The following is a 20928-nucleotide window of genomic DNA, read 5'->3' as shown; positions in this document are numbered from 1 at the left end:
GTGCAATTGTAAGTGATGTGGGGGAGAGTTTCTTCCATGGATGGACATAGCAGGACGTGTAGTTGGAAGGGGCAGGGGAATGTGGGTGGTGAGAGATACTAGCAGCCGTGACTTCAGCTGTCTAGGCTGTAAGCTCTGAAATTCCCTCCCTAAACCTCTCCGCCTCTCTACCTCTCTCTCCTCCTTTAGGATGTTCCTTAAAATCTACCTCTTTGACCAAGCTTTTAGTCACCTGTCCTAATATTTCCTAATGTGGCTCGGTGTCAAATTTTGTCTGATAACGCTCCTGTGAAGCGCCTTGGGATGTTTTACTACGATATATAAATGCAAGTTGTTGTTGTTGAAGTGGTTGGAGATTAAATTGTCTGTGATCGAGACTGTGGAAGTAGAGTCCAAGGGATATGGCAATGTTGAGGGTGTCGCTGTGAATATGAGTAGGAGATTTGATTCGAAGGAAGAGGTTATAAGGAGGACAGAAAGACAGTGAAAACAAATGAAAAGGGTTAGGAGAGCTGAGGTGGAGATTGAAATCACGGAGGATGATATTTTCACACAAAAGGTAGTGGAAATCTGGAGTTCCATTCCTCAAAAAAGACTGAGATTGATAGTTTTTGTTAGGTAAGGGTATCAAGGGATCTGGATCAAAGGCACGTAAGTGAAATTGAGGTACAGATCAGCCAAAATTAGATTGAGTGGCGCAACAAGCTTGAGGGGCTGAATGGCCTACGCCTGTTCCTATGTTCCTTGGTTCCTACATATGATGAGGAGTCGCTCAATGCAGAGGCTGAAGAAGGAACGGAGGGAGGATATCTCAGGAAGCTTGGTGGGGGCCAGTAGACATGTTGCACTGCTGAACTAATCAATCAAGTAAAATGTTTTAAAATCTCAAAGATCTTTGCTAAGTGATTTGTAAAACTGTACAAACTTATTAATGATTAAATCTTTTTTTTTAACATCATAATTTAACTCATTAGTAATGGAGTTATGTTCCCTAAAACATATTTGTATTTTACAATTAGTTGCTGAGTTAATAATCTCCAGATACCACTTTGAGTGTTATGAGCAAATTGCAAGAAACATTAATTTAAACATTTGCTCTAATGATGTAATCTTTTTAAGTTAAAGTTTCTAATTTATTTTAATAATTTAAAATGTCACAGCATTTGATGTGTTGACCATACGGAGCTCCTGTTTATTCAGTGGGGTAAATGTGAAAGAAAGTGATTCATTCTACAGAGATTTTTGTTAAACTCCATAAAAATTAGACTGGCATTTATTGACTGAAGTTAAAAGCTGAAACAGAGTATTTGTTTATATTTATTTTTGTAAGTTTATGATCAGCAGATATCACTTTTTCTTCCTGTGCTCATGGACTTTGCAGGTGTGAAGATATGGTGGATGTGCGGAGGTTGAAAATGCTTCAGATGGTGCAGCTTTTCAAATGTGAGGAGGATGCTGCACAGGTAAGTCATTGTACAGTTTATACATTTTTTTCCACATTCTTTACTGGGGTGTCGAACTGGATTTTGGAAAATAGTGCATCTCAGCTGAATGACAAATGATGTTTCAGATAAAAGTGTTTTTTCCCCCCCTTCATATATAAAGGCAGTTGAATGGCTAAGTGAACTATTGGATGCCCTTCTGAAAACGCATATTAGACTTGGAGACGATGCACAGGAAGCCAAAGTTCTCCTGGAAAAACACCGCAAATTTGTTGATGTTGCCCAGGTATGTTTGATGCACATAATGCTGTAGCTACTTTACATTCACAAATGAAGCAAATATGATTAGATGACTATGACAGCTTTTGAGCTAATTAACTAGTCAATAATTGCAGCTATCAACAAAAACAACTTTCATTTATATAGTGCTTTTATCATAGAAAAATGTCCCAAGGCACTTCACAGAGGCTTAAGGAGAAATTGAACACCGAGTTAAAGAAGGAGGTATTAGAAGGGTTGACCGAAAGATTGGTCGAAGAGGCGGGTTTTGAGAATCTCCCCTCTCCTCTTTTTCTGACTCTTGTTTGTTATGCCTCCCAACATCTTTCATGGTTGTGCCTCAGCCACCTGGGCCCCACATTCTGGAATTCCCTCACTAAACCCCACCATTTCTCCAACTCCCTCTCCTTCTTTAAGATGTTCCTTAAAGCCAACCTCTTTTGGTCAAACCTCCTAATATCTCTATTTCTTCCTTTCATCTCTGTGAAGTACCTTGGAAAATTTTTCTACATTAGAGGCACTATATAAGTGCTTGTTGTTACTGTTACTACTACTGCTTAGAATTTTTTGTTGTTCTGCAATTCTGCCCATACTGAGAGTGGAATATTGTTCTTTTTGTATCATGTATTAAGCTGCATAATTGCACTGTGTTTATAGTTGTATGCAAGAATAATCTTGGGTTACTTAGTTACGTACTGTGTTTGTCGGGACAACTTATTCCACCTCTGCTATATATAACATTGAGTTATTTCCTTATTACACTGACAGTCTCATGCAAGAGACTTTCAATCTTTTCCATGTTCGTACTGTAGGGGGCAGTATCATAATATACAGTGAAGTATCAATTCTATAATCCATTTTCTTAATTTGTTGCACTGTTAAACCATGGGTATAAACAATGTAATGCAGCCAAGGATACAGAGATATTTGTCCCTTGATTCAAAGCAACTGCCCATTATTGCACCCTACAAAACTTGCTCTTAATGTGTTGCCTTCCCTAATAATGTCTGAAAGCCCTTGCTGAGCAATGTTTTTGCAAAATGACAGTTTTTTGTTTTCCAAAAATCTGCTCGAAATCTCTTGAATTTTGCCAAGTTATTGTTTCGTTCACACTTCTGCTTTGGCTGCAGGAAATGGTTCCCAACCACTAGCAATTGTAGTGAATACAAAAACAGAAAATGTCGAAAAAGCAGTATGTGAAAAATTTAAAAATATGTTAATATATTTTGGGTGTAGGCCCTTCATCAGAACTGGAGACTAGAAAATAAACAAGTGATTTTATAGAACTGAACAAAGTGAAAAGTAGAGAGGAAGAAAGTCAAGAAACAAAAACAGAAAATGCTGGTAACACTCAGCAGTCAGTCAGCATCTGTTGAGAAAAGACAAGTTAACGTTTCAGATGTAACCCTTTGTCAGATCAAGGTGAAAGCTGAGAGTTGGGTATCCTGCCAAAGAAAGACAATTAATATTTCAATGGTATGCAAATATTCTTTTTTTAAAAAGCTGAAAAATTGCAGGATGAGATGCGAAGATCATCTCAGTCATGCAGTGAAAAGGCTTTAGAAGAACAAAAGGGTGTGCAAATATCTCAGTAAGTAACGAAAAGGCATGGGAAAGAACAAAAATAAAGCTCCAAAATGAAGAGGAACAAAGTGCTAGCTGCATGTAAGAAACTGGCAAGAAAATTGGGGGGCGGTGGATAGCTAAGGTCCGAAGTTACAAGAGACGATGCTCATACCAGAGGGCTGCAATGTGCTGATGAGAAAGATGAGATAAAGAACTAATGAACTTTCATTAATATAACGCCTTATCACAGCCTCAAAAAGTTACGGCGATGGAAGAGTGAACAGAGGCATATTTAGGGAAATGTCCCTGCAGAAAGCAGAGGGGCAGTTCCAATGAAAGGATGACTGATCTGAGACATTGGATGTAATTTTAACATAACCCGCCTATTTATCCATTCCTTTTGACACCCGCATCCTGACAGAATACAGATGTATGGTGGCACACTGTATATAAATTGCAGGGTAGCAGAACATTGATGCTCCTTGACAGTCTAGCATATTTGAATTTTTCTGTGAAGCTATGTGAACTGATGACTTCTAAATACTCTGTATTGCTTAATAGATTTTTCTGTTTAAATAAAGCGAAATATTTGAAAGAAAACGTAATTACCCCAATATGTCTTTAATCCAGTTTTATGAGTATTTTGTATTTTGCCTTTATAAAATAAATTGATTTGCTCTGAGTAACATCTTGTTTTCTATCTCATCTAATGATGCTCTGTATCTAGAGTACCTATGATTATGGAAGACAGTTGCTGCAGGCCACTGTGGTGCTGTGCCAATCTCTACGATGCACCACGAGGTCATCAGGAGAGACGCTACCAAGACTGAACAGAGTCTGGAAACAGTTTACAGTGACATCAGAAGAACGGATTCACAGACTGAATTTGGCTTACACATTCAACTTAGCTGCTGAAAAGGCTTGTGTTTTATTTTGTTCTTAGCCTAGAAATGTTTGGAGGTACAATAGTGCCTCTGAAGATTTTCCTTACCTCTGCTCTCCTGAATGCGGTGATTCAGTTATTTTTCATTTGTGAGCTTGGCCAATGTGTATCGGTAGGCTATTTATTTGGAGTGGGCATTATAACTGAGCTTGATTTTGTCCTCATCTGATATCCGTATTTACACTTTACAGAAAGGGTGCCAATCAGGAATAGGAAGCCTGGATTATTAGTTTTTTCCTCTCCTAACCTGAAGGACTGAGGTCAGATGTAGTGCCAGACTGGCATCATGGTTGAGATTAACTAACACAGCATAGGACAGAGTTTGCAACAGGAATCTTCCTGATTGTATGAGCCAGTACCATATCACGAACAGCAATTGCCTACTCAGCCATCGTAGGAACACTTTATCCAAATTTTTTGTTGTGTGAACGAGGAACTTCAGTATAGTAGGGAGTACTAGGAACTGAAAGCGCTTGCTTCTGAGTAAGTGTCTGCTAACTATTTTCTAAAGTTATTGTCAAATAATCCTAGTTCCAGTTCCACTGTGTGGAACCCTTTATTCCACCATTTTGTTGAAGCAGATGTGCTGGAGTGTTGTAGGATAGCATGTTCATTCCATTACGTTGGTGTGAATGGAATCTGTCTGTTAAAGGACTGATGGTGACTTATGTGTGTGCATTTGTTTCCAGTCTACATTGAGTATTCACCAAAAGAGCCATTACTCTGCAGAGACTGGGCGGGGGTGAAGAGAAGTGTACTTCTCATTGGTCTCTAAACCGAACAGTCCTACTTACACCCATGCAGCATGTCCACTTTTCCAAATTAAATGAGCCTACAAAAAGCCATGCAATTAGAAATAAAAACAGAAAATGCTAGAAAACACTCAGCAGGTCAAGCAGTATCAGGCATCATTTAATGATAATTATTTTAACAATTAATGTTCAGAAAAGTTAACTGCCACTTACCTAGGGTTAAGAACTTACAATTTGTTATTTTTGAGGTTAAAACATTAGCCAAAATGGTTATTTTTTTAACATAACGTAATGGCTTGAATAAAATGACACTTCAACATCAATGTGAGAGTTTTCATATCACAGAATGCTTAATTTTTATTCCATTTTTACATTATCACATTAAAATCATGTTTGCTTAGTTTTGATTTGTTTTTACAGTATCGTATAGTGTCATGACTATGTTTACATATGCATAGCTGCGATAATTTTTTAAAATTTTAACTGTTCTATTTTGCTCCATGCTTGTATTTTACCAAGTAGATGAAAAATTGAGTGATCTCCACTGCAAATAGTATTGCAGTGCTTTATAAAACCACATTATGTATTTTCAGTCAAACTTGTACCTCAAAATACCACCTATTCGTTAGGCAACTGAATATCCAAAATCTAATAGTCTAACTTATACTTCCTAACTGCAAATGTGTGTTTCTTAATTAGAAATAACTGGAATTTTATTCAGAGCATGGTTATACGAATACCTTTTTGTTTCACATTAATTTGTAACTATTTTTCCTTCAGATTCTAAAGGATAACTCTCATTTAGAGGACCAGACTGAAGCCTGGAAGGAGTTTCTAGAAAAATTTGATGAAGTTGAAGCCACTGGGAAATCACTATTAGACAGACTAACAGTGCCTGTAATTTACCCTGATGGGTAAGATTTTACATTGTTGACATATACCTTGCACTGTATCCTTCCAGCTAAGATGAACAGTTATTACCATCTATTGAACACTAATGAACTGCATAGTATGGGGTAAATAGATTTATTTTTCTGATCCTCACACCTTTTTCAAGTGAAAACAATTTTCATTCAGATGGTGTCTATAACATAGAAAATATTCTAAGGCTTTTTACAAGGAAAGGGGTGGGAAAAAAATCGATTAAAGGAATAAATAAATGGTTGATGTGTAATGATAGGAGAGCTAGGAGAGGTGGCTGAAAGTTTGGTTAAAAAATGCGGAGGCAGGGGGATTTAGGGAGAGAATGCCAGAGAGTAGGGCCAAGGCAGCTGAAGGCTCTGCCACCATTGTTGGGCATGATGCGGAGATGCCGGTGATGGACTGGGGTGGACAAATGTAAGGAATCTTACAACACCAGGTTATAATCCAACAATTTTATTTTAAAAGCACAAGCTTTCGGAGATTATCCCCTTCGTCAGGTCACCTGACAAAGGGGATAATCTCCGAAAGCTTGTGATTTTAAAATAAAATTGTTGGACTATAACCTGGTGTTGTAAGATTCCTTACCAATGTTGGGGAGGAAGGAATGAAAAAAATGCCAGAGTTGGAGGACTGAAGGGTGTGGGAGAGGATGTAAAGCACATTGCAGAGATGAGGTAGGCAAAGCCATGGAAGGATTTGAAGAAGAGGATTTTAAATTCAGTGTATTCAGGGTTCAGGGAATAAGTGTAATTCATCAAGGACAGGGGTGATGGGCAAGTCCGATTGAGTGTGGGACAGGATACATGGGGAGAAGCTGAGTTTTCAACGAGTTAAGAGTTTATGGAGGTTGACGTAAAAGATATTGGCGAAATGTCTAGCGGGGACAAATGCATGGATAAGGGTTTTGGCAGTAAGCCGTGAGTTAGGGGCAGAGATGGGCAATGTTGTGGAGGTGGAAGTAAGCGGTTTTGGTGATAGGATGTGGGTATGGTATCTGATTTTAATAGTTTATGCTCAGAGGAACTTGTTGGCAGACCCTTTGGGGCCTGAGTTTCAGCCAGGTTAAGATTAATAGTCTGAAAGCCTTCAGGCTGTCAGGGTGTATGTGAAATGAGTTGGCAGCCTTCATGCAGTTCCTACTATGTGTAGACCCAGAGTGCAAAAGTGGTACAAGTGAGTGCTAAGTTGGCAAAATCACCCAGAGATCATAATGGTAACTGATATGGAAATTAGAAATGACAGCAGGCTTTTCTGAGATTAAGGGATCTATTTGGGCAGAGTTGATATGTTTTTCTTTCTGTCTGATCCATGCAATAACTGTACTTTAGAGTACTTGATGCTGACACTGGATAACAGAAACATAAAAAAAGTGTGCTAGTCTTCAGCACCAGCATTGCTCACTTTGAGCACAAAGCTCATCAAATAGTATAAGTTGTACACTTGCGATCTATTATGATCAGTATGTTAAGTAAATCCAACTGTGATATTATAGATGCTCATAATCTAGTGTGGTATCTAACTTCACAGTAAATTTATCTGTTAGTTTTCTTGCATGAATCACTAAGGTTGGGGCAGTGTAAGAGAAGAAAAGGTTGTTGTGGCAGTGTACATCCATCTCTCTATGAGGAATCATGTGCAAGATCCAGCAAATTATAACTAAACTTCAGAAGTGCTTTCTTCTTTTGCTATTTGCATAGCTTGTGCACTAACCTGAAGCTGCATAACGTTATAAGATGCATGAATACACCTCTGTTTCCCCACAGAGTTCTTTTTCAGGCAGTTTGGAAAGGATGGAAGACAATCAGATATGATGTGTTCTCTACAGGGAGTGAGGAAATGGTAGAGGGTGAATTAACTTGCAACATTCCTCCATCCTTCCTGATGACTGCTTATTGTCGAAAGACTGGAAATGAGACTCCAACCTGTCATCTTGGTTAGGCAATGTGCTTGGTTTGTAGGGAACGAAGTAAGGGGAGAGGAATGTCCCTCTTCCTTCAATTTTACCTCTAATTTTCTACCTTCCTCCTACAGAAAGGAAAGGACTTGCATTTATATAGCACCTTTCATGACCTCAGGATGTCACAAAGCACTTTACAGCTCATGAAGTACCTTTTGAAGTGTAGTCACTGTTGTAATGTAGGAAAATACAGCAGCCAAATTGCACACAGCAAGGTCCCACAAGCAGCAATGTGATACATGACCAGATAATCTATTGTAGTGATGTTGGTTGAGATATTGGCCAGGATACCGGGAGAACTCCCCTGCTCTTCTTCAAATAGGGATCTTTTACGTCCACCTGAGAGGACCGACAGGGCCTCGCTTTAACGTCTCTTCCGAAAGATGGCTCCTCCAACATTGCAGCAGTTCCTCAGTACTTTACTGAAGTGTCAGCCTAGATTATGTGCTCAAGTCTCTGTAGTGAGACTTGAACTCATAACCACTCCTGAAGGTAGTGACTCATGATGAAGTACAGTTCCATAGACACTGGAAATTCTTGGGCAATTGTTCATAGGTTGGCAGCAGATTTTGGGAGCTTTCTCAAGTTAGCATCTTTCATGTTAAACTAGAACAATGAGCATCATCAGGCCATTTGAGTACATGGAGCATCACAATGAAAATCTATCCTGCCTTCACCTGATAATCGATACACACACACCTCCATCTGGGAACACTGTATAGCAGCAGGAACACTGATAATGTTTATCGTTCCTCTCCTGTACAGCTTAGGGATGCTGAGGCCAATTGTGGAACCCTGCTGCGGCGAAAGCTGAGAACAGCCAGCTAAGCACACCTACATCGAACCCGAGACCTTTCTGGTCTGCAAAGCATGTTATCCACTGGCCATCCAAGGAATCCAAAAAGGATTCACTTTGTTTTAAAATAGAAAAGTACATAGTTCCCTCATCATAAAGCTGGGTTCCTTTTGAAAATTTATGCTCTCAAAATTGTCTTTGTACTCTTGTTATGTTTCTGTAAGAAATTAATATCACCAGTTTAAACTGAAAATCATGCATGTCTCTCCTTAATCGTCAACACATCAGATTTGCACACCTAAAAATGGATGTGTCTTCTGAATACCGTAAAAAGTTTTTTTTAGTCAAACTACATGCTAAACAGCAGAAGCAACATGCTATAGACAGAGCTAAGCGATTCCACAATCAACGGCACAGATCATACTCTGCAGTCCTGCCACATCCCATCGTGAATGGTGGTGGACAGTTAAACAAGTAACGGGAGGAGGAGGCTCTGTAATTATCCACATCCTCAATGATGGCAGAGTCCAGCACGTGAGTGCAAAAGACAAGGCTGAAGCGTTTGCAACCATCTTCAGCCAGAAGTGCCGAGTGGATGATCCATCTCGGCCTCCTCCCGATATCCCCACCATCATAGAAGTCAGTCATCAGTCAATTTGATTCACTCCACGTGATATCAAGAAACGGCTGAGTGCACTGGATACAACAAAGGCAATGGGCCCCGACAACACCCCGGCTGTAGTGCTGAAGACTTGTGCTCCAGAACTAGCCGTGCCTCTAGCCATGCTGTTCCAGTACAGCTACGACACTGGCATCTACCCAACAATGTGGAAAATTGCCCAGGTATGTCCTGTGCACAAAAAGCAGGACAAATCCAATCCAGCCAATTACCGCCCCATCAGCCTACTCTCAATCATCAGCAAAGTGATGGAAGGTGTCATCGACAATGCTATCAAGCGGCACTTACTCACCAATAACCTGCTCACCGATGCTCAGTTTGGGTTCCGCCAGGACCACTCGGCTCCAGACCTCATTACAGCCTTGGTCCAAACATGGACATAAGAGCTGAATTCCAGAGGTGAGGCGAGAGTAACTGCCCTTGACATCAAGGCAGCATTTGACCAAGTATGGCACCAAGGAGCCCTAGTAAAATTGAAGTCGATTGGAATCAGGGGGAAAACTCTCCAGTGGCTGGAGTCATACCTAGCACAAAGGAAGATGGTAGTGGTTGTTGGAGGCCAATCATCTCAGCCCCAGGACATTGCTGCAGGAGTTCCTCAGGGCAGTGTCCTAGGCCCAACCATCTTCAGCTGCTTCATCAATGACCTTCCCTCCATCATAAGGTCAGAAATGGGGATGTTCGTTGATGATTGCACAGTGTTCAGTTCCATTCGCAACCCCTCAGATAATGAAGTAATCTGTGCCCGCATGCAGCAAGACCTGGACAACATCCAGGCTTGGGCTGATAAGTGGCAAGTAACATTCATGCCAGGCAATGACCATCTCCAACAAGAGAGAATTTGACCACCTCCCCTTGACATTCAACGGCATTACCATCGCCGAATCTCCCATCATCAACATCCTGGAGGTCACCATTGACCAGAAACTTAACTGGACCAGCACATAAATACTGTGGATACAAGAGCAGGTCAGAGACTGGGTATTCTGCAGCGAGTGACTCACGTCCTGACTCCCCAAAGCCTTTCCACCATCTACAAGGCACAAGTCAGGAGTGTGATGGAATACTCTCCACTTGCCTGGATGAGTGCAGCTCCAACAACACTCAAGAAGCTCAACACCATCCAGGACAAAGCAGCCCACTTGATTGGCACCCCATCCACCACCTTAAACATTTTACTCCCTCCACCACCAGCGCACTGTGGCTGCAGTATGTACCATCCAAAGGATGCACTGCAGCAACTCGCCAAGGCTTCTTCGACAGCACCTCCCAAACCCACGACCACTACCACCTAGAAGGACAAGGGCAGCAGGCATATGAGAACAACACCACCTGCACCTTCCCCTCCAAGTCACACACCATCCTGAATTGGAAATATATCACCGTTCCTTTATCGTCGCTGGGTTAAAATCCTGGAACTCCCTACCTAACAGCACTGTGAAAGAAACTTCACCACACGGACTGCAGCGGTTCAAGATGACTGCTCACCACCACCTTCTCAAGGGCAATTAGGGATGGGCAATAAATGCTGGTCTTGCCAGCGACGCCCACATCCCATGAATGAATTTTTAAAAAATAAGCGCCTTGTCCTCAGCAAGCATTGGATTTTTTTTAAAATCCATTATTGATAAGTTTTCTGTTTGCAATAATCTTCCCATTAGTTATTTTACCAAGTACAGAAAACAGCAATTTTGAGTGTGTTTGGATACCAAATTTCACCAGTAACTGAAGCCTTTTGTTTAATGTGTATATTTATGCATGCTTATAACATGTTTACTATTGGCACTTTGTAAATATTTATGTGAATAATAGTGGCATTGCTGATTTCCAGTGCTTCCTTTTAACTGGTTGATGAGGTGGAGTAGACCACCACCTATTTTGCCTCTGGTTCCTTGGTTTAAAAGCTGCCCAGTAATGGGTTGAAAGTCTCTTCTCTAGGTTGGCTGCTAGGTACAAAGTGAAATGAATTTGAGCACTCTGAACCCAGTTCTTAGTAGATATTAGCCAAAGGCACAAAACATCCAATTATTTGATACTAAGTGGCACTACATTAGAAACCTCCAACAGACAGGGCTTAAGAATAAATTGTATGAGAAGTGGGAGGAATAAAATCACATTTGCGCTCTTCTGAGATTAGGATTAAGGCACGTTGATGCTGAAAAGTATAGCAGTGTCATAATTAAACCCCACTCTGAAATTAGATTATGATGCCCTGTCTAACCTCAAACTGGGGTTTGACTCTGACACTGTTAAGTTTATTTCAAATGGATTAATGGCTTTATTAAGATAGCAGATAGGGAAATTTCATTATGTGGTACTAATATTGCACAGCATGATTTCAATCACTCAATGTTGAAATGGAAAAGTGATCCATTTCCCATAAAAATTCATTCTAGCTTTTTCAGTAATTGTGATCTTTTTACATGTCAGTAATTCTGCTTTTCCACATTTAAATATATTATCTATGTTAATTTTCCAGAACTGAACAGTACTTTGGAAGTCCAAGTGATATGGCCTCTACAGCAGAGCATATCCGAGAAAAAATGCGATTGGTTAGCCAAAAGAAGCCACAACCTTCAGAACCAATCCCACAAGACAGTTAATGGATCAGCTCTTTACCTTACGGCCAATAGCAAGACTGGAGTCACTTACTCAGCGCAACATTCAGATACTAATAATTCGTTTTGCATATAATGACACCATTTTACATTGGAAAATGGGTCCACAGTCCAGGTGTACATAATATATGAAACTTTGATAATGGATCTTGAAGCAATTTTTGCATATAACGTGCACTGTTATGCATTGGAAAATGGGCCTGATACCCCTGGTGTGCATTATATGTATAGAATTATGGTACAAATATATCCTGCAGTTGACGGAAACAGAGACACCATTCCATGCATATTCTGCAAAGCTTACATTTGAATACAGACCATTGTCAGCTTTGACTGTAGAAGCCATATTGACTAATTAATGTTGCTGCAATGACATTAAGATCTGAGAATAACAGAGTGGAATATAAAGCATTGCACTGAACTGAATTCCTACCGCTAGAGCTTTACAGTCCTGTCAACTATTAAGTTTAGTGGTTGGCACAAAAGCTTAATGGTGCTACAAAATCTTTAGAATGTCCATGCACTAAGCAGTCCCTTTTACTGTTCTTAGACAGGTGCTGTGGTACTTTTAGGCTTTTAATATATCTGTTATTAGATGTTGATAAAATGTTTCCCTTACAATTATGTCTTAATTTTTGATATTTTTTTAAAAAGTTGCTGCTTTACTTTGTGCCAATATGAAATGTACACTTAAATGCCTTTGATGTATTTCTTTGTTTTTAATACCTAATTTGTTTTACATATTATACCAATTACATATTAAATGATACTTGTGGATAAGGAGCTTTAAAAATACAGATAAATGACTGTATTTGTTTTGACAACCCAACATTTCAAGTAGCAATTTTGCATTGGAAAATCATGGTTCTCGTCCTTGCAAAATAAAATGCAACATGTACACTGTGTATTACTGATCTTTGTCTCCTTTATATGGGTATGAAATGGATATATTAAAATTGAAAAACCTGGGTAAGGGCTAAGCTTCTCAAGGTTCAAAAGAGATGATTAGGTAAATCAAGAAGTAACAAGTGATGCCAAGCTTGGGTTTAAGTCTTTTAGATGATAGGAGGAAGGAAAGACTGAGGGAGATAAGGAGTCCTATAGTTTTGAGGTCCTAGGAAAGAATGAATCAGAACAGGAAACACTACAGAATGCAGAGAAGAGGAAAACTATGTAGGATAGCAAGATTAGAAAGAACAAGAAAGGAAAGTTCAGAGGAGTAATTAGAATAATATCAATAAAAAGAAATAAAAGTGAGCAAGATTGATAGACAGCAATAACGGACAAAAAAGCCAGTTTCTTCTGCTACTGCTGAGTCTTGCTCCCATTATAAGTTGCCTGGAAGAAAATTAGCCAAAAAAAAGTCTTCTGCTCAATAACGCTAAGATCTTGTAAAGGTAATCAAAAAGCTTGTACACATTTGCGTGAGGGAGACTCCTGGAAGGGAAAGATATTGTTATGAATTTGGGTCTGCCATAGATACCGTCTCATCAGTCATTCCTGTAAGTAGTGTGAATGTCTTATTTTTATGGGTGTTGGCTCACACTGCCCTATATCAATTTGTACAAAAGCATGACCCAGGGATGTAATAATCGTACCTCCTTGTGATCAGGACTAGATATCGTGTCCTTCTCACGTGTATTTCTTCAGTGTCTCCAAAGACTTGATTCAAATTGCTAAGCTGCTTTATTCCACAGTAAGTTGAATGTACAGAGTAACAATTTTGATCAGATTCAATTGGATCAATTGGTAAAACTTATCTTTGTGTGGTGATATAAAAATATGATTATGCTTTCTTTTTGTCTTATTAAATGCCTGATCAAATGATATCAGTGATAATGGTGCAAGACAAGGCGGCAATAACGAGAGAAATAAAAGATGTGTCCGAAATGTGTCAGTGGTTACAGTAGAATAGCAGAGGAGGAGGGAAGCATGGAAAATCTGGCAAAGTGGAGTACGCTCTAGTGGCCCGGGAGTGAGGTGGAAGAAAAAGGCAGGCGGATATCAAGGTTGTAGAACACCCCAGCGGCTGTGTACCAATAAGGGATCCCCAGTCCATGTACCAGCCCACAATCTCCCCCATTCTGTACAGCCCTCATTTTCTCTCGGACAGCAGGTGCTTGCAATGTAGGATGGGTGCACCAGCACTTCTGATTTTGCAATATAAGCATAGGTCGAAGGTGTAAAGTTGAAAGTTAATATTGTGTTAATTTATTTCTACAATAGTTGCTGAAAAATAGTTACTTTGAATCCATATGCAATGAAGAGAATATATATTTTATGTATTTTCAGATATTGTAAACCATCACTAAAGTAGGACTTCATGGGGTCCGCAGTCAATGTTGAGGGCTTCCAGGGCTACTCCCACCTGACTGTATACCACTGTGCCCCCACCTGTAGTAGGTGTGTCCTGCCAGTGAGACAGGATATACTTAGGGATGGTGATGGAGGAGTCTGGGACGTTGAGTGGTCGGTATGATTCTGTAATTATGACTATGTCTGGCTGTTGCTTGACTAGTCCATGGGACAGCTCTCCCAACTTTGGCACTAGTCCCCAGATATCCTAACTCGCACCATGTCCCATTCACTCATCGCCCCTGTGCTCACTGACCTACACTGGCTCCCAGTCTGGGTACGCCTCGATTTTAAAATTCTCATCCTTGTTTTCAAATCCCTCAGTGGCCTCGCCTCCTTATCTCTGTAACCTCCTCCAGCCCTACAACCCTCAGATCTCTGCACTCCTCTAATTCTTGCCTCTTGCGCATCCCCGATTTTAATTGCTCCACCATTGGTGGCTGTGCCTTCAACTGCCTAGGCCCTAAGCTCTGGAATACCCTCCCTAAAGCTCTCCACCTCTCTCCTCCTTTAAGATGCTCCTTAAATATTCTTAATATTCCTTTTGTGTCTTGATGTCAAATTTTGTTTGAAAATCGCTCCTGTGAAGCACCTTGGGACGTTTTACTACGTTAAAGGTGCTATATAAATGCAAATTATTGTTGTTGATATTAGTGGTTTTGCAGGGTCGACTGGGCTGGGGTACGCCTTAGTCGTGTCTGAATTCAATGCCTAGATCACAGCTGAGTGGTCCATCCGGTTTTATTATTTTTTGTAGCAATTTGATACAATTGAATGGCTTGCTAGGCTATTTCAGAGATCAGAGTCAACCACGTTGGTGTGGAACTAGAGTCACGTATAGGTTGGGTAAGGACAGCAGGTTTCCCTCCCTAAAGGACGTTAGACATTATTCACTGATTCAGTACAACAGTAAATGAGGTCTAGGATTTGTTTACACTAAGAGACCCTGAGCTAAGTCCTCTGCATCTTGGAGATTTTCTCATCCTATTAATATATGTAACATGCAGATTTCACTAGAATACTACAGCCAATTAGTCTCTCGAAGGACAAACAATATTTAGGTTGTATAGATAAATCTATTCCAAAGAGTGATTAGCATACTTAAATATGCTACCTGCCCACACTTTGTAAATGCATAATTAGCTGCACAATAAAAGTACATCCCTATTTCCACAGTCTAGCATCTATAAGCCATACTACTCCCGTGTGACATGCAGTGATATAAAGCCTATATCACAGCAGTTCAAATCACAAGGTATTTGTCCATATCACTTCAGGCCATATCATGTGATTTCAGACTACTTTGACAAACTACCAATCTTTTTTGGATTACGCTCTTGTGAAGTGCCTTGGAATTCTTTTTATGTTAAAGGCGCTATATAAATGTAAGTTAATGTTTAACGCTTTAGTAATTCAGATGTTTTATTGAGTTCCAAATATTAATGGCCCAAAAATTTGAGCGCGCCCGGCGCACAGGGAACAGTCCCTGCGCCTGAATGGATAGGCCCGAGGCACAAGCAATATTAGGCCTCAGGCCTCATTATCATCGAACCGGCGAACTGTGGACACCTAATTGGGGTCCCCAGGTAACTCACCGGAGAAAAGGTCTCACCGATCGGGCTGCTGCGCCTCCAGCAGTGGTCCTCAGGTAAGTCCTTAAAGGGGACTGGGAGGGGAGGGTGGGCAGCACTTTCCTCAAACTTATAAGAGTCATGTTGGACTGTGTGCTAACTCCCTAGCGAGTAGGCCCACCAAGCATTGGCCTGGTTTCACCAGGATGGCTAGATCGTTCATGGTTCTTGTGATCTCTTGGAACACAGTCTAAAATGGTTGAATGGTGGAGCATGATCAAAATTTATATAGAAGGGTGCCCATTTGGACACAACCCATTTAGCATTCATGCAGTAGGAATCATGTATGGGATGTAGTTTGTATGGTGTGTATGACTTCAAAGTGGCCTTTGTGCATTTTACTTTAGGTGGTTGTAAACAATTTTACAACAACAAGTTATAGTCCAACAATTTTTATTTGAAATCTACAAGCTTTCGGAGGCTTCCTCCTTCCTCAGGTAAATGTTCAGGAGCTCCTCGAAGCCTACGCATTTACACATATAGAACAATACATAGTGTTTACACCATGTATTGTTCTAAACACCATTTGGAGATAATAGTTTTATGGTGTGCAAGATGGAGCAAATGTCTTCTCCTGCCTGTTACTATGTTACAATGTAAACATGACAGACTATCATGTTACTATGTTACAATGTAAACATGACAGACTATCATCTCTGTAACATCTGATCTATACTATACATATATACTATATATATGTATAGTGTAGTATATCATATCTACTATACTATACATATATATACTATACATATAGAACAATACATGGTGTAAACACCATGTATTCTATACATATAGTAAACACCATGTATTGTTCTATATGTATAAATGCGTAGGCTTCGAGGAGCTCCTGAACATTTATCTGAGGAAGGAGGAAGCCTCCGAAAGCTTGTAGATTTCAAATAAAAATTGTTGGAGTATAACTTGGTGTTGTAAAATTGTTTACAATTGTCAACCCCAGTCCATCACCGGCATCTCCACATCATGACTTAAGGTGGTGGTGGTGTTGAGGGTATATGGAGACAGAGCTTCAGCAACATCATCTAGAGCAAAATGATTAGAGATAATTCAAGATCAGATGTTACAGAGATGATAGTCTGTCATGTTTACATTGTAACATAGTAACAGGCAGGAGAATACATTTGCTCCATCTTGCACACCATAAAACTATTATCTCCAAATTCGACTATTCCAATGCTCTCTCGGATGGCCTGCCATCTACCACCCTCCATAAACTTGAACTCATCTAAAACTCTGCTGCCCATATTCTGACCTGCACCAAGTCCCGCTCACTCATCACCCCAATGATTGCTGACCTACATTGGTTCTCAGTCCACCAACATCTCAGTTCTAAAATTCTCATCCTCATGTTCAAATCCCTCCATGGTCGTCCCTACCTATCTCTCTAACCTCCAGCCCTACAACCATCCAAGAAATTTGCATTCCTCCAACTCTGGACTTTTGTCCTTCACCTCAACATCGGCAGCCATGCCTTCAGCTGACTAGGCCCTATACCCTGGAATTCCCTCCCTAAACCTTTCTATCTCTCTACCTCTCTCTCCTCCTTTGAGACCCTCTTTAAAACTTACTTAATTGACCAAGCTCTTGGTCACCTGTCCTAATATCTCCTTACTTGGCTTGGTATCAGTTTTTGTCTGATTATGCTCCTGTGAAGCGACATGGGGCATTTTCCTACATTAAGGGCGCTATATAAATGCAAGTTGTTGTTATTCCCTTGGTGCATTTCTAATAACCTGTATCCCATTTTCACATCTTAAGAATCTCTGCTATATTTAATTTTTATTCAGAATTTGCAGTTTGCCAGTATTGTAACAACTTTAAAAATGTCTTCTTTGGCTTTCTGGCATCTGGTTGATTAGCTTCCCTGAAGTATAACAATTCAAGTAGTGTAACTTTGAGTTGCTTTTCTTCACTATGCCACTAATTATATTTGTGTAAATATGTACGGTTGTGAAAAAGCTAGACAACGGGAAGTTTCTCACCCTATTGTTTACAATGCAATGCCGGTGGCAGGCCATTAATCAGGCCAAGTTGTTTGATTTGATGATTAGTCGGATATGGGATGGAGAGCTAAGAGACAGCCTTTCACATCCTGTCTGTTTCTACACGTGTGATTGTTTAAAAACTTGATTACCAGAAAGATTCCAAACCATTTACTGTGACTTCTTTTTTTTAAAGAAAAGGCGTTGTGAATCCCGTTTACCAAATTCATAGCTCTGCTTTGTCATGTAGGTGAGTGAATTTCCTTAGTCTTGTACCCAAGAGTTCACACTGTTACCTGTTGAGCATAATTTGATTGATGGGTCTGTCGCTCCACGAAGTCATATTATGATTAATTATGAATGATATCTGTCTATCTTTCTATTCTACCAGGTGATTCAAAGGAAAGGGAATAATATAATTGGAACGTGTGCCTTCTTACTGAATAAGGGTCAGAGGCAAGTGAAGGACTCTATTGGGTTAATTTCACACGAAGTCTTTTCATCAAGGTTGAATGATCCAAATTGTGAAAATACTTCAGAGAACTTCTAAAAGCATCTTGACTTTTATTGTGTTGGAAGAGGCATGAGTTAGTTGAAGTACTGAAATCTAGCTAGCTCTGCTGTTTTTAAAATCTTGCTATTGTTAATTTTATTCTTTGTAAACTTGATTGATAGTTTGAAGTCCAAGGCTTATGGTGTGTCAGAAATAGTATTTTCAGTTGGAGTGTGTAGTGGTATCCAGTACCATTTCAAGTGCGTGTTTCATCGATAAAAGGGTTCATCACTACTTACGTCCGCTATGCCAGATTAAGTTGCACGTAAGGTCTTCCAGTTCAAAAAGAGCAAGGCCTTCCCTATTGAAGGTACTTTTGCCATTGGGCATGAGAACAAAGTAATCATAGTGAGCCTGAATCATTACATTGCTCTGTTTTAATTCATATTTATATCTAATTGATTATATTTGATGATGAAGCTCCATCAAATGTAAGTCAATATATAGAGATATTGATAAGAGTGGACAAGTGGATCACAGCTTTCTCGTGCTATTGAGGCTTTCCCTGGGATAGCTGAAGCTAAGTAGCATGTACATGTTTTAACAGATAACATAGATCTCTTTGGATATCTTAATCTATAGAAGATCTATTTTGCGGTATTTATACAGTATTTCACAATACCTGCTTTTTTACCTCTCTGTGACTCTGGTTTCATTTTTTGTTTTTAGAAGCTTCTGAAGATATAAACATGTGACCTACTAAGGCTGAGTAACAAGTCATTACAGTAAAATGATAACCTTTCAGAGTAAAATGATAACCATTCGTAGTTAACCTTTCAACACTTTTAAAGGTAAAGACAACATAAAAATGAATGTTTGAGGCAATGGGTTGGATAGAACTAGGGACCACCCATACAAGTTGAGGAAACAGGGAGTGAGGTTGGATATTGAGAATCTTTACTTTTCCCAGAGGGTGATCGGATGCAGAGGAGGTAGATGGAGACGTATTCCTTCCAGTCCTTCAAGAAGACATTCGGTGGATTTCTAAAAAAAAAACAAGGTGATCACAGCATATGGGAGGTAAGAGGAAATTATTCTTGAAAATAATGTGTGGATCTGCAGTCTCCTGGGGCTTGCCTAATTGCCCATGTGGGATCAGAGAGGAGTTTTTAAACAGAGGACTCCTGAAGTAATTACCAGTCTGTTTATTTGCCTCTTCCAGGACATGGGGGGGAAAGGATGGTTGGTGCACGTTCACAAAGTCAGCCAAAGGATATGACAGAGCATATGGGCCTGATGGCCTTTTTCTCATCCTGGAAACATAACACATTATAGCATCCCTTCATTCTACCCTTTCCCTTTTGTTTCTTGTTCTTTTCTTCACTTTCCTTCTTAACCTTTCCCCTCTCTGCACAAAGGTACATTTCTTCATACCCAATGTTGGACCTGTTGTAAATAACAATGCAGCAAAATTATCACATTATAGTTCATGACATTTACTTATCTTTGATTATTGTCAGTCTACAGTGACATTCCAGAGTGCAATGAAAATAGTAATTATCAGTACTACATTGCTTCCTACTGAAGTGTCACAGAACGCTCTCTGGAGCCTTCCTAGAATGCAGACAGCTGCTCTAAATCTGAAGCACTGAATGTGTCAAATAGAAAATGGCCTTAACTATGTCACTACATAACCATGTTGCTTTGTTTGAATATATTTCATAATCTTATAAAATTGAGGTAGTTTACTAAGTGTTTTTCATTTTGAGGAGCTCTATCTCAACCCCCTACATATCTTTGATTCAAGGATTAAGATAAAAATGTATTGCACATTGAAGTTTAAAATAGAAAGCAGCACGTGGATATAATATGACACTGGTAACTGATGTGAAAATTAGCAGGAATGCATGTATGAATCAGGAAGCCAGGTTAGTTGTAAAGCAGGAAAAAATCATCAAAAGGTATAGAATTAATAGAAAGAAAGAAAGACTTGCATTTATGGCGCCTTTCATGACCTCAGGACATCCCAAAGTGCTTTACAGCCAATTAAGTACTTTTGAAGTGTAGTCACTGTTGTACCATAGGAAATGCGGCAGCCAATAAGTATGTATCCTTCTTTCATAAGATGAATACACATGAAGGCCATTTTGCCATCTTTACTCATCCATCCAAAAGGAAACCGTTCCCCCATCATGGCATGCAACTGGCTCTTGAACGAGTCTAAAGTTTTTCCCCTAATACTCTTCCTTTAAGTCTATTCTAAATGATGATTCTTCTTTGTATGAAGAAATTATGACCTTAGTTCTAAATTTATCCTTTTTGTCCTACTAGCATGATTTATCTTGAAGTAATGGTCCAGATTTACTTTTTCCATGCCATTTAATTACCTTATATACTTGTATAAAGTGCCCCTGTGTCCCCTTCATTTGATACTATTGAGCCTCCATAATTCAGTGCTCTGAGGTTGGAGCTTTTCTTTGAACTGCTTCCCAA

General features: G+C 39.7%; 1 protein-coding gene across 4 annotated transcripts in view; it reads left to right on the top strand.

The window, feature by feature from the left end:
* Positions 1-12855, top strand: part of sestd1 (SEC14 and spectrin domains 1) — a 129094-nt gene extending 116239 nt beyond the window's left edge. For all 4 annotated transcript variants that reach the window (XM_067987654.1, XM_067987655.1, XM_067987653.1 and 1 more), the window contains 5 exons: positions 1382-1463; positions 1606-1728; positions 4015-4206; positions 5763-5896; positions 11818-12855. In XM_067987654.1, coding sequence (XP_067843755.1) covers positions 1382-1463; positions 1606-1728; positions 4015-4206; positions 5763-5896; positions 11818-11941 — 655 coding nt within the window. In that variant the 3' untranslated portion in view covers positions 11942-12855. The remainder of the gene's footprint in view (positions 1-1381; positions 1464-1605; positions 1729-4014; positions 4207-5762; positions 5897-11817) is intronic.
* Positions 12856-20928: the final 8073 nt, after the last annotated feature.

This window comes from Heptranchias perlo, chromosome 7, assembly GCF_035084215.1.
Source record: "Heptranchias perlo isolate sHepPer1 chromosome 7, sHepPer1.hap1, whole genome shotgun sequence".
Classification (NCBI taxonomy): domain Eukaryota; kingdom Metazoa; phylum Chordata; class Chondrichthyes; order Hexanchiformes; family Hexanchidae; genus Heptranchias; species Heptranchias perlo.
The sequence above is the reverse complement of the archived record's forward strand: the minus strand, read 5'-3'. Positions and strand labels throughout refer to the sequence as shown.